A 24499-nucleotide genomic window follows, 5' to 3' on the forward strand; every position below is an offset into this window, starting at 1 on the left:
GAAACCAGTCTGAACTATATACTTGAGGGCGTGTCTCAACAAGAAAGCAGTGTCTTAGAATCAGCAAGGATCCACCGAGTTCACATTTCCAATGGCTCACAAATACCAAATGTGGGTAGTTGTCTTTTATCATTTAAATAAGTTTGTTTTTAAGGCCCTGGCTTAGCTGGCTAGTTTTATGTCAACTTGACACAAGATAAAACTAATTTTGAGATAACCTTAATTGAGGAAATTTCCTCCCCACTCCTAGACTGTCCTGTGGTACATCTTGATTGTGGGAGAGCCAAGCTCACTGTGCACAGTGGCAGCTACCCCTGGGTTGGTGGGCCTGGCTGAGCAGGGAATGAGCAAGCTAGCAAGTAGCATCCCCTAAGGCTTCTGCCCAGACTCTGGTTCATGATGCATTGTGATCTGGCGTTTTATCACAGCAACAGAAACCCTACCAACACCAAGCTGGATGACAAGGCCCAAACCTCAAGAACTCAAGTGATTTGCACAGGATCACACAGCTACCAGCTGAAAACCAAGCACAACCCGAAGCAGAGTTCTTTTTTTAAAATCACACTGTTTGACAATGTGAACAGAGGTAAAACTGGAAACTTGGTCTTGACAACCTTTACTGTCCTAACTGCCCCTCTCCTGTTGGAGGACCACAATGGACCTGCCTAGCAATAATGCACCCATTATTTCAACCTGTGCTTCAATTCAGCATGGAAAACGTGGGTCCCAATGACCTCAAACCACACACACACACACACACACACACACACACACACACACACACACACACACACACACACACGCACGCACACTGGAAGCAAAAGCAAACAAAGAAAACTAGTCTAGTTCTAGTCAGTGGAGCTTGTTTCCAGTCTGTTCTCCCGTCAGGGTCTTGCTTCCTCTGTACACATAATAAAAGTCAACGAGTGTGGCATGCGGTGTGCACCTGGGAGAGACTGCACATCTGAGGTATAAACAGTATGAACAACACAGGGCACCCATCTCTGACAAAACAAACTGACTAATAAATCAAAGGGGGAACTGGAAAGATGGGTAAACGTTGAGTAAGCATGAAGACCTGACTTTAGACTCCTGTTCACAAACAAAACTGACAGAAAATAAGATGAGATGGTTTGTGCATGCAGTCGGTGGTCTTAACCGCTGAGCCATCTCTCCAGCCCCGTACTTTCTCTCTACACTAGCCTTTTGTTATCTGACGATGCAGATGCCCTCTTAGAATCATCTACATGAGATGTCTGAACATGGGGGCTGGAGAGATGGCTCAGCGGTTAAGAGCACCGACTGCTCTTCCAGAGGTCATGAGTTCAATTCCCAGCAACCACATGGTGGCTCACAACCATCTGTAATGAGATCTGATGCCCTCTTCTAGTGTGTCTGAAGACAGCTACAGTGTACTTATATATAATAAATGAATAAATCTTAAAAAAAAAAAAGAAAGAGAAGGGACAAGGTCATACAACAGGCTCACATGTGGAGTAACATGGAACATTAAAGCAGAGAACTTCAAACGTTTATTAAGGATAAACGGACTCACCCTTTACTTTAGTAGGTGAAAATGTGAATGAACTACAGCAGGGCCTGGTGCTGCATGCTTGTGAGCATGGTGTGCATGCCAGTGGTCCCAGGCCTCGCAAGGCTGAGGCTTGAGAGTCTGTCTACATAGTGAATGAAATGCTGCCTCAAAGACAGAAATGAGAGTCAAAAGGGCAGTCTATGCTGCCCTTCTATAGGGAAAATTGTCGAAAAACAAACAAAAATGGCTGTGTATATTCTAGCAGATGTGGGTGATCTCAGTCAATTTGAGGCCAGATTGGATTACATTATAAACTCCAGGCCAGCCAGAGCCCTATCTCAAAAGAAAACTTTTTAGCTGTATGCATGTAATCCTAGCTACTTGGGAGGTTGAAGTAGACTGATCACAGCCTTGAGGTAAACCTGAGCAATCCAGCAAGATCCTGTCTTAAAAAATAAATCAAAGGGGGAACTGGAAAGATGGGTAAACGTTGAGTAAGCATGAAGACCTGACTTTAGACTCCTGTTCACAAACACTCACGGTGCACACCTGTACTCCTGGGGCCTTGAGGTCTGTCCAATCTTAGCACAAATGATAACTTTCAGATTCACTGAGATATCCTGTCTCAAAAACTACAGTGGAGAAGTGAACCAACAAGATAACCAAAGCCAATCTCTGGTCCCGCCACACAAGTGTGAGCACAAAGACACACACCCCCCATACAAGATGCAGAAGTTAAAAGTCAACTACTGGGAGAGAGACCTCACCGCCTGATCAGGTGGGCACTCCTGAGGCTGCAGAGCGGAGGAGACCACCAACACTGCCCGCCCCTGCCCACATCCCTGGCCCAAGAGGCAACTGTATAAGGCCTCTGGGTTCCCGTAGGGGAGGGCCCGGGAGCGGCAGGACCCCTGCGCCTGAGACACTGCCGGAACCTGAAGGAAACAGACCAGATAAACAGTTCTCTGCACCCAAATCCCGTGGGAGGGAGAGCTGAACCTTCAGAGAGGCGGACACGCCTGGGAAACCAGAAGAGACTGCACTCTGTGCACATCCAGGCGCCAGAGGAAAACACCAAACGCCATCTGGAACCCTGGTGCACGGAGGCTCCTGGAAAGAGCGGCGCAGATCTTCCCGGTTGCTGCCACAGCGGAGAGGACTTAGGCAGTACCCCACGAGCAAACTTGAGCCTTGGAACTGCAGGTAGGACCAACTTTTCCCCTGCAAGAAACCTGCCTGGTGAACTCAGGACACACAGAGGCAAAATTCCTCTAAGGCCAGGCACTTCCTGTGTTTACCGGAAGTCCCACACCGGCGGATCCCGGACCGCAGCAGCTCTCTGCTCCCAAACCCCGTGGGAGAGAGACCTCACCGCCTGATCAGGTGGGCACTCCTGAGGCTGCAGAGCGGAGGAGACCACCAACACTGCCCACCCCTGCCCAATCCCTGGCCCAAGAGGCAACTGTATAAGGCCTCTGGGTTCCCGTAGGGGAGGGCCCGGGAGCGGCAGGACCCCTGCGCCTGAGACACTGCCGGAACCTGAAGGAAACAGACCGGATAAACAGTTCTCTGCACCCAAATCCCATGGGAGGGAGAGCTGAACCTTCAGAGAGGCAGACACGCCTGGGAAACCAGAAGAGACTGCACTCTGTGCACATCCAGGCGCCAGAGGAAAACACCAAACGTCATCTGAAACCCTGGTGCACGGAGGCTCCCGGAAGGAGCGGCACAGATTTTCCCGGTTGCTGCCACAGCGGAGAGGACTTAGGCAGTACCCCACGAGCAAACTTGAGCCTTGGAACCGCAGGTAGGACCAACTTTTCCCCTGCAAGAAACCTGCCTGGTGAACTCAAGACACAGGCCCACAGGAACAGCTGAAGACCTGTAGAGAGGAAAAACTACACGCCCGAAAGCAGAACACTCTGTCCCCATAACTGGCTGAAAGAAAACAGGAAAACAGGTCTACAGCACTCCTGACACACAGGTTATAGGACAGTCTAGCCACTGTCAGAAATAGCAAAACAAAGTAACACTAGAGATAATCTGATGGCAAGAGGCAAGCACAGGAACCCAAGCAACAGAAACCAAGACTACATGGCATCATCGGAGCCCAATTCTCCCACCAAAGCAAACACGGAATATCCAAACACACCAGAAAAGCAAGACCTAGTTTCAAAATCATATTTGATCATGATGCTGGAGGACTTCAAGAAAGACATAAAGAACTCCCTTAGAGAACAAGTAGAAGCCTACAGAGAGGAATCGCAAAAATCCCTGAAAGAATTCCAGGAAAACACAATCAAACAGTTGAAGGAATTAAAAATGGAAATAGAAGCAATCAAGAAAGAACACATGGAAACAACCCTGGACATAGAAAATCAAAAGAAAAGACAAGGAGCTGTAGATACAAGCTTCACCAACAGAATTCAAGAGATGGAAGAGAGAATCTCGGGAGCAGAAGATTCCATAGAAATCATTGACTCAACTGTCAAAGATAATGTAAAGCGGAAAAAGCTACTGGTCCAAAACATACAGGAAATCCAGGACTCAATGAGAAGATCAAACCTAAGGATAATAGGTATAGAAGAGAGTGAAGACTCCCAGCTCAAAGGACCAGTAAATATCTTCAACAAAATCATAGAAGAAAACTTCCCTAACCTAAAAAAAGAGATACCCATAGGCATACAAGAAGCCTACAGAACTCCAAATAGATTGGACCAGAAAAGAAACACCTCCCGTCACATAATTGTCAAAACACCAAACGCACAAAATAAAGAAAGAATATTAAAAGCAGTAAGGGAAAAAGGTCAAGTAACATATAAAGGCAGACCTATCAGAATCACACCAGACTTTTCGCCAGAAACTATGAAGGCCAGAAGATCCTGGACAGATGTCATACAGACCCTAAGAGAACACAAATGCCAGCCCAGGTTACTGTATCCTGCAAAACTCTCAATTAACATAGATGGAGAAACCAAGATATTCCATGACAAAACCAAATTTACACAATATCTTTCTACAAGTCCAGCACTACAAAGGATAATAAAGGGTAAAGCCCAACATAAGGAGGCAAGCTATACCCTAGAAGCAAGAAACTAATCATCTTGGCAACAAAACAAAGGGAATGAAAGCACACAAACATAACCTCACTTCCAAATATGAATATAACGGGAAGCAATAATCACTATTCCTTAATATCTCTCAATATCAATGGCCTCAACTCCCCAATAAAAAGACATAGATTAACAAACTGGATACGCAACGAGGACCCTGCATTCTGCTGCCTACAGGAAACACACCTCAGAGACAAAGACAGACATTACCTCAGAGTGAAAGGCTGGAAAACAATTTTCCAAGCAAATGGTCAGAAGAAGCAAGCTGGAGTAGCCATTCTAATATCAAATAAAATCAATTTTCAACTAAAAGTCATCAAAAAAGATAAGGAAGGACACTTCATATTCATCAAAGGAAAAATCCACCAAGATGAACTCTCAATCCTAAATATCTATGCCCCAAATACAAGGGCACCTACATATGTAAAAGAAACCTTACTAAAGCTCAAAACACACATTGCACCTCACACAATAATAGTGGGAGATTTCAACACCCCACTCTCATCAATGGACAGATCATGGAAACAGAAATTAAACAGAGATGTAGACAGACTAAGAGAAGTCATGAGCCAAATGGACTTAACGGATATTTATAGAACATTCTATCCTAAAGCAAAAGGATATACCTTCTTCTCAGCTCCTCATGGTACTTTCTCCAAAATTGACCATATAATTGGTCAAAAAACGGGCCTCAACAGGTACAGAAAGATAGAAATAATCCCATGCGTGCTATCGGACCACCACGGCCTAAAACTGGTCTTCAATAACAATAAGGGAAGAATGCCCACATATACGTGGAAATTGAACAATGCTCTACTCAATGATAACCTGGTCAAGGAAGAAATAAAGAAAGAAATTAAAAACTTTTTAGAATTTAATGAAAATGAAGGTACAACATACCCAAACTTATGGGACACAATGAAAGCTGTGCTAAGAGGAAAACTCATAGCGCTGAGTGCCTGCAGAAAGAAACAGGAAAGAGCATATGTCAGCAGCTTGACAGCACACCTAAAAGCTCTAGAACAAAAAGAAGCAAATACACCCAGGAGGAGTAGAAGGCAGGAAATAATCAAACTCAGAGCTGAAATCAACCAAGTAGAAACAAAAAGGACCATAGAAAGAATCAACAGAACCAAAAGCTGGTTCTTTGAGAAAATCAACAAGATAGATAAACCCTTAGCCAGACTAACGAGAGGACACAGAGAGTGCGTCCAAATTAACAAAATCAGAAATGAAAAGGGAGACATAACTACAGATTCAGAGGAAATTCAAAAAATCATCAGATCTTACTATAAAAACCTATATTCAACAAAACTTGAAAATCTTCAGGAAATGGACAATTTCCTAGACAGATACCAGGTATCGAAGTTAAATCAGGAACAGATAAACCAGTTAAACAACCCCATAACTCCTAAGGAAATAGAAGCAGTCATTAAAGGTCTCCCAACCAAAAAGAGCCCAGGTCCAGACGGGTTTAGTGCAGAATTCTATCAAACCTTCATAGAAGACCTTATACCAATATTATCCAAACTATTCCACAAAATTGAAACAGATGGAGCCCTACCGAATTCCTTCTATGAAGCCACAATTACTCTTATACCTAAACCACACAAAGACCCAACAAAGAAAGAGAACTTCAGACCAATTTCCCTTATGAATATCGACGCAAAAATACTCAATAAAATTCTGGCAAACCGAATTCAAGAGCACATCAAAACAATCATCCACCATGATCAAGTAGGCTTCATCCCAGGCATGCAGGGATGGTTTAATATAAGGAAAACCGTCAACGTGATCCATCATATAAACAAACTGAAAGAACAGAACCACATGATCATTTCATTAGATGCTGAGAAAGCATTTGACAAAATTCAACACCCCTTCATGATAAAAGTCCTGGAAAGAATAGGTATTCAAGGCCCATACCTAAACATAGTAAAAGCCATATACAGCAAACCAGTTGCTAACATTAAACTAAATGGAGAGAAACTTGAAGCAATCCCACTAAAATCAGGGACTAGACAAGGCTGCCCACTCTCTCCCTACTTATTCAATATAGTTCTTGAAGTTCTAGCCAGAGCAATCAGACAACAAAAGGAGATCAAGGGGATACAGATCGGAAAAGAAGAGGTCAAAATATCACTATTTGCAGACGACATGATAGTATATTTAAGTGATCCCAAAAGTTCCACCAGAGAACTACTAAAGCTGATAAACAACTTCAGCAAAGTGGCTGGGTATAAAATTAACTCAAATAAATCAGTTGCCTTCCTCTATACAAAAGAGAAACAAGCCGAGAAAGAAATTAGGGAAACGACACCCTTCATAATAGACCCAAATAATATAAAGTACCTCGGTGTGACTTTAACCAAGCAAGTAAAAGATCTGTACAATAAGAACTTCAAGACACTGAGGAAAGAAATTGAAGAAGACCTCAGAAGATGGAAAGATCTCCCATGCTCATGGATTGGCAGGATTAATATAGTAAAAATGGCCATTTTACCAAAAGCAATCTACAGATTCAATGCAATCCCCATCAAAATACCAATCCAATTCTTCAAAGAGGTAGACAGAACAATTTGCAAATTCATCTGGAATAACAAAAAACCCAGGATAGCTAAAGCTATCCTCAACAATAAGAGGACTTCAGGGGGAATCACTATCCCTGAACTCAAGCAGTATTACAGAGCAATAGTGATAAAAACTGCATGGTATTGGTACAGAGACAGACAGATAGACCAATGGAATAGAATTGAAGACCCAGAAATGGGGGGCTGCGGATTTAGCTCAGTGGTAGAGCGCTTGCCTAGGAAGCGCAAGGCCCTGGGTTCGGTCCCCAGCTCCGAAAAAAAGAACCAAAAAAAAAAAAAAAAAAAAAAAAAAAAAAAAAATGAAGACCCAGAAATGAACCCACACACCTATGGTCACTTGATTTTTGACAAAGGAGCCAAAACCATCCAATGGAAAAAAGATAGCATTTTCAGCAAATGGTGCTGGTTCAACTGGAGGGCAACATGTAGAAGAATGCAGATCGATCCATGCTTATCACCCTGTACAAAGCTTAAGTCCAAGTGGATCAAGGACCTCCACATCAAACCAGACACACTCAAACTAATAGAAGAAAAACTAGGGAAGCATCTGGAACACATGGGCACTGGAAAAAATTTCCTGAACAAAACACCAATGGCTTATGCTCTAAGATCAAGAATCGACAAATGGGATCTCATAAAACTGCAAAGCTTCTGTAAGGCAAAGGACACTGTGGTTAGGACAAAACGGCAACCAACAGATTGGGAAAAGATCTTTACCAATCCTATAACAGATAGAGGCCTTATATCCAAAATATACAAAGAACTCAAGAAGTTAGACCGCAGGGAAACAAATAACCCTATTAAAAAATGGGGTTCAGAGCTAAACAAAGAATTCACAGCTGAGGAATGCCGAATGGCTGAGAAACACCTAAAGAAATGTTCAACATCTTTAGTCATAAGGGAAATGCAAATCAAAACAACCCTGAGATTTCACCTCACACCAGTGAGAATGGCTAAGATCAAAAACTCAGGTGACAGCAGATGCTGGCGAGGATGTGGAGGAAGAGGAACACTCCTCCATTGTTGGTGGGATTGCAAACTGGTACAACCATTCTGGAAATCAGTCTGGAGGATCCTCAGAAAATTGGACATTGAACTGCCTGAGGATCCAGCCATACCTCTCTTGGGCATATACCCAAAAGATGCCTCAACATATAAAAGAGACACGTGCTCCACTATGTTCATCGCAGCCTTATTTATAATAGCCAGAAACTGGAAAGAACCCAGATGCCCTTCAACAGAGGAATGGATACAGAAAATGTGGTACATCTACACAATGGAATATTACTCAGCTATCAAAAACAACGAGTTTATGAAATTCGTAGGCAAATGGTTGAAACTGGAAAATATCATCCTGAGTGAGCTAACCCACTCACAGAAAGACATACATGGTATGCACTCATTGATAAGTGGCTATTAGCCCAAATGCTTGAATTACCCTAGATCCCTAGAACAAAGGAAACTCAAGACGGATGATCAAAATGTGAATGCTTCACTCCTTCTTTAAATGAGGAAAAAGAATACCCTTGGCAGGGAAGGGAGAGGCAAAGATTAAAACAGAGACTGAAGGAACACCCATTCAGAGCCTGCCCCACAGGTGGCCCATACATATACAGCCACCCAATTAGACAAGATGGATGAAGCAAAGAAGTGCAGACCGACAGGAGCCGGATGTAGATCGCTCCTGAGAGACACAGCCAGAATACAGCAAATACAGAGGCGAATGCCAGCAGCAAACCACTGAACTGAGAATAGGTCCCCCGTTGAAGGAATCAGAGAAAGAACTGGAAGAGCTTGAAGGTGCTCGAGACCCCAAAAGTACAACAATGTCAAGCAACCAGAGCTTCCAGGGACTAAGCCACTACCTAAAGACTATACATGGACTGACCCTGGACTCTGTCCCCATAGGTAGCAATGAATATCCTAGTAAGAGCACCAGTGGAAGGGGAAGCCCTGGGTCCTGCTAAGACTGAACCCCCAGTGAACTAGACTATGCGGGGAGGGTGGCAATGGGGGGAGGTTTGGGAGGGGAACACCCACAAGGAAGGGGAGGGGGGAGGGTGATGTTTGTCCGGAAACCGGGAAAGGGAATAACACTTGAAATGTATATAAGAAATATTCAAGTTAATAAAAAAAAAAATAAAAAAAAATAAAAAAAAATAAATAAACTCACCCACCAAAAAAAAAAAAAAAAAAAATTAGAGAACAGACTTTATGAACATGGAACAAAAAGTAAAGTTACCCAAAAATTTCTAGGGATGTAAGGTTGGTTCAATTTTAAAACCCAATCTACATAGTTGAAGACATCAAGACTGACATTGGCAAACATAGTATCTGAATGAACAAAGAAAAGTATTTGTATGTAATTCTATATTGACTCACAATGAAAATATCAACCAACTCGAAAAAGAACAGTGATTTTCAACTATATAAAAGGCACCTGGAAAAATGTTTATGGACATCAGACTTTTGGGGAAAAGAATGTTGATCCCTTCTTAGTAAAGTAAGAGAGGCCAGCTCAGATCACTCCCATTCCACAGTAATATTAGAAGTATCAAGTTAGAGCAATAAAAAAAAGGTGTGTGTGTGTGTGTGTGTGATATCTATACATGAATATAGACCCTTACCATGTAAGATACAAAGCCAGCACAGGCAGGTGCTTTGTATCATTAGGTTAAGGAAAGCTGATTCAAAGCCATGCTAAGGGGCCTGGGGATTTAGCTCAGTGGTAGAGCGCTTACCTAGGAAGCGCAAGGCCCTGGGTTCGGTCCCCAGCTCCGAAAAAAAAAGAACCAAAAAAAAAAAAAAAAAAAAAAAGCCATGCTAAGATAGCACCATTCACCTAATGGCAATAGCTTCTATTTAAGGAAAAGCTTTTAGAATTTATAAATGTTGATGAAGATGTGGAGTGTTAGATCTGTTCTCCTTTAGTTTTGATAAGAATTAAATTAAATGATACAGGTACCTTGCCAAAAAAAAAAAAAAAAAAAAGTCAACTACTGAATAGAAAGATAAAATGGCTTGGCCTATAGTTCTGGCAGGGCAGTGTCTGCATGGGATGCAGGGTTAAATCCTAAGTGTTATCAAGAACAACCAGGAATTGAGGGAAACGACAGGCATGCACTGTAGTTGGAGTCAGGAGGTGGGGAAACGAGGACCAGGAGTTCAAGGCAATCCTTAGCTCTACACCAGGCGGGCTTTGAACTAGTTCCAGGAAGCTACACAGAGAAACCTTGTCAGAAAACAACAAAAACAAAACACAAAATAGGACACAGAGGTGCTTCAGTGGGTAAAGGCTTTTGACACTAGGTCTGATAACCTGTTTGGTTCCCAGTCCCTATGGTAGGAGGAGGGAACAGGTTGTTCTCCAATCCACACATGGACCATGGAATGGTGTGTGAGCATACATGTGTATACATACATACATACACACACACACACACACACACACACACACACACACACACACACACGGACCATGGAATGGTGTGTGAGCATACATGTGTATACATACACACACACACACACACATACACACACACACACACACACACACACACCCCGGGGCATACACAATGCATGGGAAAAAGGAAGTTAGGAAGGAAGGTAGAAAGAAGGAGGAGGAAAGGAAAGAATAAATGAATGTAGTAGGTGCTTTCAACCCCTTTTTCTTTCTTTTTTTTTTTTTTTAAAGATTTACTTCATGTATATGAGTTCTCTGTTGCTGTCTTCAGACACACCAGAAGAGGGTATCAGATCTCATTACAGATGGTTGTGAGCCACCAAGTGGTTGGCTGGGATTTGAACTCAGGACCTCTGGAAGAGCAGTCAGTGTTCTTAACCGCTGAGCCACCTCTCCAGCCCTCAACCCCTTTTTCATAGAATGGCTCAGGGTCTGTTGGGTGCCTGCAGTAGTACCCAGACAGGTTGGTTCTGGTGGAAAACAGAGGAACTGGGCCCACCGGCCCACCCACCCGCCTGCAGACTGAATTCAATCTGTACTCTCCTCATATGCAGACAGCCTGTGTGAACCAAGCTTCTGAAGAAGAGTACAGTGTTGGACCAGGACATTTAGCCTCCTATTTCTGGATGGTTCCTTATATCAACATTCATAGATTAGGAGCATTTACTTTACTTTAAAAAGCCATAACGGAAGTCAGCTAAGAGGGATCGATGACTACTTCCTGGGTAAACCCTAAAGAAAACTAGCCATACCCCAAAAGACAGCAATGCAGCCATGGTCTGAGAATCAGTCTCTACTCACAAGTTCTGAATGATGAAACCAAGGGAAGGAGGAGAAAGGGAAGGAGAGACATACTCAAAAACATTGTGCCCAAACATGGGTGCACTACCTCAATCTTCACAACAGCCAACTCAAAGAGGTCCTGCCTTGCTCAAAGTGACAAGGCTAGAAACCTCGGGGTCCAAATTTGAATGCAGTCTGCTTTCAAACGCAGTGCAATGGTAGCTACAGCCAGCCCTTTGGCCAGCCGCACATTTACCTTGAACTGGAGCTCACTTCCTCGTCTGCCCAGGCCAACTCACCTGTGAACTAGAGGGCAGCATCTGGGAGTTGGGCTCCTCGGATGCTGCTGCTCCTGAACCCATAGGGCTTAGTGTAGTGATTCTGCTTGGCTGGCCGCGGAGTGTCAGAGTAATGGTGGTGGGGACCTTTAAGCCTAAGTAAGAGACAGACAGCACAGAGACAGGAAGACAGGGATTGATTTCTGGCCTCTACTTTCAGATAACAGTTTCTTCCCCAAGCAATGTCTTGGCTTCCTTCCTGGGTAGGTGTAGGTAGGTCCACGTTCTGTCAGTAAATTTGAAAGGCACAGCCTGTGTTCTCTAGCCCGTTCTGAGGGCAGACTCCACAGAGCTGAACCCAAGAATCAAGGAGAGGACACCTTGCCTATGAGATCTGGAAATACCTAGATCTGGAAGTCCCCATCTTTTTCATGAGACTTACCTGATGCTTGGTTGGAAATTTGAGCCAAGCCAGGTAGGCTGCTTGCCAACTTAGCGAGGCCTCCATTGGTCAGCAGCTGGTGGATGGCAGTGGGTTTCCCACCAGGGGTGGCAGCCAAGGAGGAAAGAGTGGTGGCCACAGGAATGGTACGGACAATGGTGCTCGTGCCTGTGGTGATGGCACCCAGGCTCTGCATGGGGGTTGGCAATTTCACACTGGTGGCCTATAGGACACACAACCAGATGATTAGAAGTCAGCACCCAACAACAACATTGGAACCTGGAGAGCCTCTTAGCACATGTTAAGGTACTCTTCCAGGATTGTTTACGATTTCTATTCATCTTTATATTCTCTTTAATCATCACAAATGTATGAGGGAGCTAATATTATTACTACCTTACTTTATAGATGAAGACACAAGATAGAGATGCAAAGAAACTGACCTAAGCCCATAGAGTAAGTCATAGATTATAATGTATGGTAGCTTCTTGACTATGCATTAGAACCCACTCACACCAGACAGAACCTCCCTTCCCTAAGAAGTCCTGATCCCACACTGTCCAGTACAACAGATGATGTACCTGTGGGGCTGGCCCTGGGGAGGGACTCCCTGGGAGACCAGTGGTCTTGCTGCTAATATCCTGCAGGCTGAAGCTGAGGCCTTGGAGGAGGCTGCTGGCTGACGCGGCCCCTAGGAGGACATAGCAGACAGCAGCAGATGTCAGTCTGTGTACTGGACCCCAAGCAGCCTACAATGCTTTCCACTCTTCAACAACCTAAACCTGCCCTTAAGTACTGCCCTGCCCTCAGAAAGATACCAGGAGAGCCTTCCCAGCACACAGCAGCAGTCACCACACCAGCACAGGGGCCACGCCAGACACTGCCTTGGATGTGTGCTCTGCAGCCTGCTCTAAGATCACACAGCAATCCTGCACTCTGATCAGCATTAGGAATCCTACTTTTCAGAAACACAAATTCAATTACTTCTACAGAAATAGAAAGACTAAACGAAGTGGACTCAGATACCTGAGCACATTACACACAGTTCAACAATCTCAAAGTAAAATCTTAAAGGAAAGGTAATCCAGCAATGTCCTAACCCATGTGTCAGGCAATCAGCCCTTCCAGGCAAGTTGGGCTCAGCAAAGCAGACAACAAAGAGGTAAAGCACATCTCACTTTGCACCACCCCCAGCTTTATCTAGTTGGAGGTATTAAAAAGAAGAAACACAACCCGGGCATTGTCCATCCTCACAGTAAAGGACAAAGCCCCTATAGACAGTAAAGACAAGGAGTTTCCCTCACTCAAGCTCATCCCAGCTTCCGTTAGCTTCTGCCACAGCAGGAGAGCAGAGCTACTCCTTCTAGCTCCAGTTCTAGAACTCCTGGTCTAAGACCACCCACCCTCAAGCAGCAGATCCAAAAGGCCCCCGGTAGAGGGTGTGATGGGCTACAAGATACCTGGAAGGGAGCTGCCTGGAGAAGTGGCCACCAATCGGCTCTGCAACGTGTGGATGGCATTAGGTGTGGCATTGCTGGAAGCCACAGATGGTGCTGCGCTGGCTGTAACTCCACCTTCAGAAGAACTTGACCTGGAAACAAAGGAAGGAGCCCTGTTATCCAAAGAGCAGCAGCCCACAGCCACAAGGGGGGTATTCCAGTGAAGTCCAGCAAGGAAGACTCTTCTGTTGCTTTGTTTTAGCTTTTAAGCCCCACCTCTATCTAAGCCAGGCCTAAACTAAGAATTCAAGTCAAGTAAAGTCAGTGGATGCTCTGCAATCTCCTGAGGAAAAATGAACTCAAAGCTGACAGATATGAAAGCAAGCTCCAATCAGGAAAGTCAAACACCGACAACTGACTCCAGAATCTCTCAACTTCCCTGAACACCAAAAGAAGCAATAGTTGAGCGAAGAGAGAGAGGGACTAGGAGACCAAAGGCAGACAGACTCACTTGGCTGTAGTGAGAAGTCCAGTGAGCTCCTTGGCTCCTGCTGAAGCTCCCAGAGTCATGGTGATGGGCTTCCCTCCAGCAGCTGCAGAACAACCAAGACCAAGGTCAGTCCTAAGTTGCTCCTAAACCAAGGCTGGATTTAAGATGGAGGTGAAAAAGAACAGCTATGCTATTACAGGAGAGCTGGGGTTCTACCTTCCTTCCAGCTTTTAAACTTGCTAGAGTATCGTATTACCTTAATTGAAACCCCCCATGGACACAGTATGTAATGTTCTAAATGGTCTCCTTTCTTGAGACAGGTGACTACCACTTTCCCACTATGTGTGACTTCAAACCATCTCTGCTCCAGTTGTCCATGGCACTGACAGAGGTTGGGTTGCCTGCCAAGTCTGGAAACACTGACCAGCCTTTACCAAACACACCGCAAAAGACTCACCTTCAGGAGTTCCACCTTGAGAAAGAGTACAAGGCCCCCCAACTGTGTCCCCTTGGGAGATCAGGGACACTTTGATCTTCGGTCGCTTGGAGGGCTTTGCGCCAGGAAGAGGACTGGAAGGATGGTGCCTCTTCAGCTGGACCCGAAGCTCTTCTTTCTCTACCTCCTCCACTGGTTCTGATGAAATGGGAACTAAGAAATAGAGCTGAAGTAAGATCTTCCATAACTTATAAATACCACAGGCCAAGCCAGTCAGAAGAGCCATGTGGAAGATGCAGAGAAGTGACACAGGTACAGGTCACACTTAAATTTCTACCTCAGGTCCCACCCACTGAGGACCTGGCTTGGAGCATCTAAGAGATAACTTGGCCCATTTCAGCTGCCCTGGTGTAGGGAGACAAGGGGCCTTGAGCTGTTGGGAACCAAAGGATAAAGGGCATGCTGACACTCTCTAGCAAAACCAACACCATCAGAGAACTAAGTAAACAGTCAGTTCTCTCAGCTTTTCCCTCTTATACACCTTCTCCCAAGCTGTCCTATAGTTGAGGACAGTAAACAGCCTATGAGGAACATACACAGGCAGGGCACCTAATTCTCTGCATAAGGGTGTTTTCACAAGGCTTCCGCAATCTCTATTATGCATTAGAGGCAGAGGGGTTTGCTTGTCAAATGGAGGTAGGGCAGACAGACAGTTACCATGACATGCTGGCTCTCAGAACTACTGGATGAGGTAGCATTTGAGCTGCTGCCCAAACAAGGAAGAAGTGGCCTGTGTCACAACCAGCTCTGGGGATATGGGCTTCCATTAACTCAAACAGATCACTGTGCATAAAGGCAAGCTTTCTAGACATGCTAACCTTTAGGCTTTCTCAGTTTCCTACTCTGTAACCTCAGAAGTCTCTCTTTTGTCCTTCTTAGCACGCACAGAGTAGGGAGCTGGGGTAGGAGCAAGACAGCAGGCCAGGGGTTGGGGATTTAGCTCAGTGGTAGAGCGCTTGCCTAGGAAGCGCAAGGCCCTGGGTTCGGTCCCCAGCTCCGAAAAAAAGAACCAAAAAAAAAAAAAAAAAAAAAAAAAAAAAAAAGACAGCAGGCCAATAAACATGGGGCGTTGCTGGCATGGGGTTATAGTGAGGGAATCAAGGGCTGCTTTGGGATGAGTGTGCCAGCCTCAGACAGAGGAATGCTCTAAGTGGTTCTTGTACTTGCGGTAATCAGGATGGAAACAACCACGGCAGAGAGAAAACAGACAAGGAAATGCAGGCTCACATGAAGGAAGCAGGCCACAGAGAGACTCAGAGCCAAGAAGCACGGCAGAAAAAAGTAAGAAAGCAAGACACACCACCATGAGAAACCAACAGGAAGAATACAAGCAAGGGAGCACGTACAGGGAGCTGTGAGAGAGAAAGAGAAGACATAGAGTGGAGAGCAGGGAACACTGAGAGGTAGGCAGGCTGGGAGGAGAGTGCAAGCCTAGGTAAGCGAGCAGGTGAAAGCGATACTCACCAAAGAGACAGGAGGAGGTGCCGGGAGGAAAAGCTTTCCTCACCAGCATGTTTTGTTTCAGAAAAGCAGCAAACTGTGCTGGAATGAATCAGAAAGAATTATAGAATCACAGCCAGCCAGAGAATGGAGAAACAGAGTGGGAACAAAGAAAAGATGAACACGGTCAACTATTCTTTGTAAGGGAAACACATGTATCTGGAACCTACACAGGGCTGTTGCCGAGCCTCAACAAGAGAGGGCAAGTCAACTCCAAAGAGAGGGGTCAGCAGGCAGTGAGAGCTCTGTTAACTACTCTCTCCCACCACCCATTAGCTCTGCCTAAGCAGTGGCTGTAGGGACACTGCTGTCCTCACTGACACTCTTGGGTCCCACCTTAAACACAGCTCACCACTCAGCCCTCCAGGTCACCTTACATTTCTCCACGAATCATGCTACCCAGAGATACAGCAACCTGCTGGCTCTGCCCTCACCAAACTCTACAGGAATCCCACCAGTTCCAATCACCACCTACAGAGCATCCGCACAAACCCCGGGTACCCAGTCTCTTTTGTTGCCTTCACTTGCCCACCCATTCACACTTGTTAGCGGCATTCATAAGAAGCCTGAGTTTAAGTAATGGAGCCTTTGGCCTCATTGAAAGTAAAAAAGGTAGTGAGCAGAGGACCATGTTGGGATGGAGAGGCATTAGGGACAGAGCCACCGATGCTTCTCTTGACTCACTGAATTTTTCCTTTTTACAGCTCCTCACTCACATAGCCCTTGGGTTCTCTGCCTAAGCCATGACTGTAGGGATGCTGCTGTCCCTGATGTCACTCTTGGGTCCCACCAGGGACCTCCATTCCCAGATTTCAACAATGCAAATGTTTCCCAGTCTCAACTGCAGAACACTGCCCAAATCTGTTAAGTGTCACCTCGTGGAACTCTTTATTCTTCAAGACCAAATGAGAAGGGCAAGGTGAGCTAGCCTAGTCTGAAGAGTAAACCAGTCACCCTGTGCCTATCATCTGGAAAGCCCTCTAACTCCAGGAATGGTTGGCAAAATACATAGCTTCTCCAATTAGAAAGGAGAATAAAAGTCAGGCTACTATGCAAGTCAGCTTATAAGCTCACCGTCTCCAGCACACCAGGATGGACAGACAGGGCTGTGACTAATGGCAAAATGCCTATTATCCCACAGCCTCGGACTCATTTCAACCTGAGTTTGCCTAGAAGCAATATGAGAGCCTCTCAACTGCCCTGAAAAAGTTGCAGAACTAATACTTCCCAACTCCACACAACACTAGCTGCAGGAGGCAGAGCCCCCGGGGCTGCCGTGCCAGGAGACCATCTATACCTTGGGCTTGTCTGTGGGTCAGCACAGCGTCCGTCCTCTGCACATGTCTTCTCAGCAGCTGGGAGGTCCCGATCTGACTGGACTTCTGGGCAGAGGTCACTGTGGTCCCTTTGGTCTTAGGGCTAGAGGTGGGGCTGCTGGACACACTGGAGAGATCCTCTGAGCCTGAGGGGGATGTGGGAAGCCTGGCAGCTGGGGAAGCAGGACGACTGCCTCGCTCAGGAATCTCAAAGGCCAGGTCTCTGCGGGCCACGTCCCGGGGTTTCTTCTTCTTCTCAGCATCCTGATCCCGAGGCTCAGAGCCCACGTGACCCTCAGCACGAGTGAGCACCCCAGTCAGGAAGTCCACAATCTCATCCTGTGTGAAAGAGGAAAGGCCTTGGTCCTCTCAGGAGAAAAGGACTCTCCTAGATAGCATAAAGACAAACAGAACTCTACTCTCTACCAACAGTTCTTCCCACCTCCAAAGCCACACAGAGGCCAAACTTGGCTGCTACACCTGGGGAAGACCAGCAGGTGCCTGGAGAAAGCTCTGGGCTTATTCCACACCCCAATCTGCTGAGACGCCCACCCATATCTCAGTTCACCTCTCCTCTGCTTGTTTCTCCCTCTTCCCCTTACTCTGATTGTAACTTAGGTCTACCACAGAGCCTACTGGATACCCTTCATGGTCCAGAGTGAGAAAGGCTGCTGCCAGTAAGAAAAAACCTGACAACAGAAAGGAGAGCAAATTATTTACCTGAATACACCTGTCCACCATGCTTTGAGTCAAGCCCTCTGATTTCTTCTTTGCTTTGCTTATTCTAAGGAGCAAAAAAGAAACAGTAAGACAGTGAGATGACCGAGTGGGAAAAGCGCTCACAGAGAGAACATGATAACTGAGTGTAAACTCTGCAGCCAGAGAGGAAGGGACCTGACCCTGAGAGTGGTCCTATCTCACACAGGTGGGGGTTGGGGTAATGGGTGTAAAAAAATTTTTACCTCCAAAATAAATTAAATGACTTTAATACAAATGCTACCTATGTTTATGTTGATCCTCCAAAATGAGTTGGTCAGGTCTAAGAGAGAACTCACTCCTACATGAGGTCCTCTGACCTTCATGAAGGTGTCAGGGCATGGAACACCTGCACACAAAACCAGTAATAAAAATGTAACTCAAAAATTCAAAAGAAACTTTTTAACCAGGTGAGGTGGCATACAGCTTTAACCTCAGCAATCAGGAAACAGAGGCAGGCAGATCTCTGTGAGTTTGAGAGAGTTATAGGACAGCCAGGACAATAGACTAGATCTCAAAAATATGAAGAAGAAATAGAAATAACATGTAAAGTGTATGAAATGAAAAGTTTGATGTCAAAGACAAGAGTTCCCAAATCTTTCCACTCTATGGACTGGTAGCTGACCTGAGTTTAGCAGTGTCCTTTTAAACGAGGAGAGTGCGTTACAGGAGCTAAGCGACTTATCCAAGTTCCCCATAACAGAACTGAGACTAACTGACAGTCCCGACTCTCAGTGCAATGACCTTCCAACCATGCCAATGTTTCACAGCAGCCTCACAACATAGCTCAAGTGTGCCAGCACCCCATCCTTCCCCATTCCCTCATGGCAACTCAGTACACACATACTCTCGTGAATAAAATCACTTGAGTATCTGCAAAAATATTTTGTTTAGATGAGAACACTGCTTTGAACATCAACAATAAGTGGCAAATGACAAAGGCCAGAAAGACTCCTCCAAGCCAGACAGAAGCAGGTATTTGCCTAAGCTGTTCAGTTAAAACAAACAAAGTTGGACATTGTGGATCACACAGTTAATTCTAGCACTCAAGCAGAGACAGGTGGATCTGTGAGTTCCCGGCCAGCCTGGTTTACATAATGATGGCTCCAAGATAGCCAGGGCTACAGAGTGAGATTGTTTCAATAATCTCTGCAGGTAAAGATGTTCCTGAGGATTTAATGAATGACCAAAGTTACAAATCACCTTCCCTTAAATCCCTCCCAACATTTGGCTTTGTTGATACTTCATAATGTAGCCAGTCAGGCTTAACACAAGTAAATCTATGTTCACACTGGTCCTCAAGGAATGAAATTTTTAAAAATACCTACTCCAGGAAAAATTTGATGACAAAGAATCTCAAAATATGTTCTTCCCACAAGATGACTCCTAATTACAAAGGGGAAACAGTAATTTCATAGTGGAGAGCCTCACAGTAGCTATCTCAACTGTGTGATCAACATTATTATCAGTAGTAACAGGACAAATTGAATCATGTATCCTCTGACACAATACTCTGGGAAGCTACATCACCTCTGTGGCATTCCTGACAAAGCTAATCATCTTCAATGTATCAGAAGAAAATATGTAAAAGAACTATTCATATTATAACTGTTCAGCTGTCTTCAACAGTGTCAAGGTTAAAAAAACAGACATTGAAGGCTGGACATGGAGACTCAGGAGGTTAAGGGCAGAAGGATCGTGCTCAAGCCCATTCTCAGCAGCATTGTCAAGAGCCTGGGCTACATGAAATCCTGTCTCAAAACAAACAAGAAAGGGAGAGAAAGGCTCTCCCCCACCCCCGTCTCCCCGTCTCCCCATCGGGACATACTGATGAAATCTAGGTTTGTTATTTGGACTAGACAATACTATCAAGTCGACATTATCTCATCATTTTGAAAACTGTATCTTGGTTATACAAGCAACTCTAGGTGAGGGATAGATGAGATTTCAGATTTCTTGTATTAGGTTCAAGGGCCAGGTGGCTTTTGCTTCAGCCTCCTGAATATATATTGGAATTATAGGATGGAAGTTTAATTGTTCCTTCAGTCAGACTGTCATTATACTGCCATGAACAAACATTCACGAACATTCTAATATGTTCCCTCTCATCTCTAGGGAAATAGACCCACCTGAGATTATCATCAGCTCCTCCAACCACCACCAAGCTATTTTCTGCTCGAATCTTTTCCCGGAAGTCCTCCATGGCTTCAGGGTGACACTGTAGAGAATTCTGACCAATGACAAAGAGGACTGGAGTCTTCATGTCCAAGAGGGGGTCATCCACATCCTGAAGAGGCAGCAGTTTAGACTTAACCAGCTGGGTCTCAGGAAGCACTGGTCTTGAAGCTGTCCAGAGGGTCAGTTGTGACCCTGCAGGAGGCCTCACCCCACCCAGGATGCAGCATGCACTCCACTGCCCCACATTCCTGCTATCTCCCACTCCCACTGCCAAAGACCAACCAGTTTCACCTCGCTCTTACCCCCCGGGGTCCATCCACAGTAAGCAGAGGAAACCCAAGGCAGACAACAGCAGTGACGTATTCCATCACAGACACCTGTACATAAAGACATCATTCAGTTTTAGGGCAAGTAATACACCCCAGCTTCCCCAGAATGTAGGTGGGTCTGGGAGTCCAGTCCCAGTCAGTCCCAGCTTTTCTTGCTTGCTCTAGCCTTCAGTTTTTCAGCCATACATGATTAAGTGTTCAGAGCAACACAGGCAGTCACCATCTAGACTGGACCCTGATAGCACTTTCACACACACATACCTGGGCCCAATGGGAGTGGTCACACTTCAGCCCCATCAACAACCAAGCCTAGAGCCCTCTTTACTTACTGACTTTGTTCTTGAGAACAAATATAATCAAAAAAACCACAGATGATACCAGGCTAGGAGACACAGATAGGACAAAGGAGCACACTTAAAAACATGTGCAAGGCCCTGGGCTCCATCTCTAGAACACACAGAGAAACACACCAAACACAGAAAAAACACAAATGCCAACTCTTAAGTAAAGAAATCTCTCATCAGTAGTTTTAAGGGACACTCCCACACAGCCAAGGCTTCTCAAAGCATGTGGCTCCTGAGAGTTTTGTCCCAGGCATGGAGGGTAGCAGATGCTTGTTCTCACTACTCTAGACACCACACTTGACTATGCTGGTTGGAAGACCTGGGACTCTCAAAATTCAAGCACACTTATACAAACTGATGTATACACACAGGAAAAAAATGTCCCTTGATGTTTATAAAGGAACCGAACATGAAGACAACATGAAATTCAAAACTAATTTGTACCTATTTGAATGTTAAAGAGAGAGTACAGTATGTATTTAAGTCTTGCAGGGGTTGGGGGTGGGGCACCTTTTTTCTCCAGAGATACATGCTCAAACATATATAAATGAAATACATATTTGGAACTTTTAATAGTGTTTATTTTCTTCTCCTAAGAAGTCTGGAGTAGCCTAGAACTTATATAGTCCAGGGTATCCCCAAACTCATGGTTCCCTTCAGGCCTCACCCACTAGAGCAGACATTACATTTGCATTACTCTTTGGAGGTTTCTTCGAAGTAATCTGGAGCACAGAGAAAGTGGGCAGGGTAAGTCAAGCAAACCTGACTATGAACTGGTCACTGAAAGGCTGGGTGAGGAGGTCACAGAATTTCTTTACTGCTCTACTCTTCCTAGTGTGACACTTCTACACATCATTCAAACACTGCACTTCAGGGGTTGGGGATTTAGCTCAGTGGTAGAGCGCTTGCCTAGCAAGCGTAAGGCCCTGGGTTCCGTCCCCAGCTCCGAAAAAAAAAAAAAAGAAAACAACAAAACAAAACACTGTACTTCACAGTTCAGATGTAGTTTCCCATGCAAAATACCTAGTACTAAGACAAACGGATCGCCAAGAAATAACAGCAGCACTGGTCCCAGAACCACCTTCACGTTTTCAGTGACCTCCAAATACAAGAGAAACTACTCACATGACAGGCCACCAAAGCTCCTGTACTCCATCCAATCAAGATGATGGGCTTGTGTGGGAAATGGCTGTGAATCTTCGGGGTGAGAGAAAGAAGCCAGTAAGATCGGAGACTCTATGGCACAGACCAGTCCCATACTGTGGTTACATCTCAGTGAACTAAACCTGGGTATTCTCACCTCCAGCACTTTGCTTCTCACTGCCCCAGTCATGTGTTCAAGGCACTGCAGAACTCCTACCCCACTGCCATTGTTCAGCAGGTGGGTAGCTACAGGGATGACCTAAAGGGAAGAAAGAACATTCGTGCCAGGAGTGCCAATCAGACCTCGATTCTGCTTAACACCCCACATCTCTTAGACAAGTGATACCTAATGCTAAATTAGAGTTAGGGGAATGAACCACATCTGAGTTTAACAAACCTGACCTCTCCCCGACACTCGTCTCTTTAATCCTCCAAGACTACATACATTCCTACCCACAATTCCCCTTGCCCTTACAATTACCTTGCCTAAGCAGGAAAGCTGGGACTGCCAGAAGCGGTGGCGGCGTGAGGCGGGGAACACAGAGCTGGAGGGACCAGAGGAGGCGATGAGAATCAAAGGAGAACCAGGGAGTTTGCTCTGAGGAGACAGAATCCCACCCAAGAACCACTGAGTGAGAGGTATTCATCTACAAGCTCGCAACAACTGTATCAACAGTTCTTGTACCAAGCACTGATCTTTTGCTTATGACTAGAGAGGTGGGGCAAGCAGGAAGAGCACACACTGTTCTTCCAGGAAGCTGGCTGCAGCTCTCAGCACTCAAGTGCCTCACAACAGCCTGTAAGTCAGTGCCAGGGATGTGAACCCTCTTCTGACCTCCACGAGCACATGAGCATCATATGCACAAGCACACGGCCCACGCTCGAGCACACACAGGCACACACAGGCACACGCGAACACACACACACACACACACACACACACGTACACACACACACACGTACACGCACACACACTCTCTCTAATAATAAGGAAAGTGAAGCCACTCCTCTTCCTCCCACCAAACCTATGTACACTGAAAGGCTGCTGATGCTAAGCCAAGGCTGAACAACCAACTTACTGGTTTGTTATGTGAAAGCACACCAACAGCAGGGTCCCAGGGCCTCTTGAGGAGAAGTGACAAGGCCTCAGCTCCTGCTGCCCCAGTTTTGGTGTTGGACGACACAAGCATCCGGTCTATCAGAGTTGGGATCTATGAAGAAGGAAGAGCAAAGATGTTTCCAGTGTGAAGTGAGAAACCTTCCCTGCAGTTGTCTGCAGGAAGAGTCCCACTGAGCTCCTAGCTCTTATGCACAGTTACAAATCAGTGCCCAGCCAAAACGTGCACTCCTGTGGAAGCAAGGCAGAGCTGATCCTCTGGAAGGCAATCTGGTGAGATGCACCAAGCGACAAGTGCATTCCGCCATCCTTCTTCCAGATGACTGTACTTCAGGTACTTTCTCACATCAGAAGACAGACAGAAATCAACCTTAGCTATACTAGGGGTGGGGGTGGGGAGCACTACCGGCCTGGGATACAAAAGACCTGCCCCCTGCCTCAACAGACAAATAGCCTTCAGGCTGTGATATGTATAAGGAACCGTTATTGCCCAAGGAACCCTGTTATTGCCCGCCCCCCGAATATACCCTACTATATCATGTATATTTGCTTTATATCATATCCTGTTTTTAACTATCCCCCCAAAAAGTGACCTCATCAATATATAAATATAGGTTTCAGACATGCTGATGCTTTTACTGCAAAAAATTTCTTCATAAATCCCACAATACCCACAGAGAAGTCAAAACAATCTCTAGGAAACAAAGAGTTCTTTAGTGTTAGAGATCATTTTCAGAGGAATTTCAAAAGGATTTTCTAAGACTAGAGAACATGGTGTGAGGCAGGCATAAAACTCCAAAGGCAGATGAGCTACTCCGAGAGAGAGAGAGGGGGGGGGGGGGAGAAGAGAGAAGAGAGAAGAGAAAGACAGACATGCAGAGTCAGAAAGACTGATTTGAAGCTGGGAGTAGCTTATCTAGGATTTGCAAGGCCCTGGGTTTAATCTCTAGCACACAAAATAACTAAATTAAAATGGACAATGTGGTATGTTACTTGAAGTCCTTCATTTGTCCTTCATATAAATATACTTCAGATAAGTTTTTTTTTTAAAAGATTTGAAATCTGGGCCCAGCGCTCAGGAAGCTGAGGTAGGAGTTTATCTAATTCAAGGCCAGAAAAGGGAAACACTGCCTCAAAACAGTAAGTAAATAAACATAAAGGGAGAAGAGACACTGAAAGGGAACTGT

The 24499-nt window shown here is 45.3% G+C and overlaps 1 protein-coding gene across 50 annotated transcripts in view; it reads right to left on the reverse strand.

Annotated features, from left to right (window-relative positions):
* The window catches only part of Kansl3 (KAT8 regulatory NSL complex subunit 3), a 43486-nt gene that overhangs the window by 3566 nt on the left and 15421 nt on the right, over positions 1 to 24499 (reverse strand). For 16 of the 50 annotated variants that reach the window (XM_087566019.1, XM_087565997.1, XM_087566025.1 and 13 more), the window contains 14 exons: positions 23275 to 23406; positions 22677 to 22793; positions 22353 to 22454; positions 22178 to 22249; positions 20682 to 20756; positions 20331 to 20488; positions 18166 to 18229; positions 17427 to 17784; positions 14591 to 14782; positions 14155 to 14236; positions 13665 to 13795; positions 12786 to 12895; positions 12205 to 12427; positions 11784 to 11917 (listed from right to left, as the gene is read on the reverse strand). In XM_087566019.1, coding sequence (XP_087422145.1) covers positions 11784 to 11917; positions 12205 to 12427; positions 12786 to 12895; positions 13665 to 13795; positions 14155 to 14236; positions 14591 to 14782; positions 17427 to 17784; positions 18166 to 18229; positions 20331 to 20488; positions 20682 to 20756; positions 22178 to 22249; positions 22353 to 22454; positions 22677 to 22793; positions 23275 to 23406 — 1950 coding nt within the window. Of the gene's footprint in view, positions 1 to 11783; positions 11918 to 12204; positions 12428 to 12785; positions 12896 to 13664; positions 13796 to 14154; positions 14237 to 14590; positions 14783 to 16093; positions 16172 to 17426; positions 17785 to 18165; positions 18230 to 20330; positions 20489 to 20670; positions 20757 to 22177; positions 22250 to 22352; positions 22455 to 22676; positions 22794 to 23274; positions 23407 to 24499 lie in introns of all 50 variants that reach the window. The other 34 variants (XM_087566005.1, XM_087565994.1, XM_087565989.1 and 31 more) reach the window with 10 other exon arrangements.

The sequence above is a fragment of the Rattus norvegicus genome, chromosome 9, assembly GCF_021556685.1.
Source record: "Rattus norvegicus strain SHRSP/BbbUtx chromosome 9, alternate assembly SHRSP_T2T, whole genome shotgun sequence".
Lineage (NCBI taxonomy): Eukaryota > Metazoa > Chordata > Mammalia > Rodentia > Muridae > Rattus > Rattus norvegicus.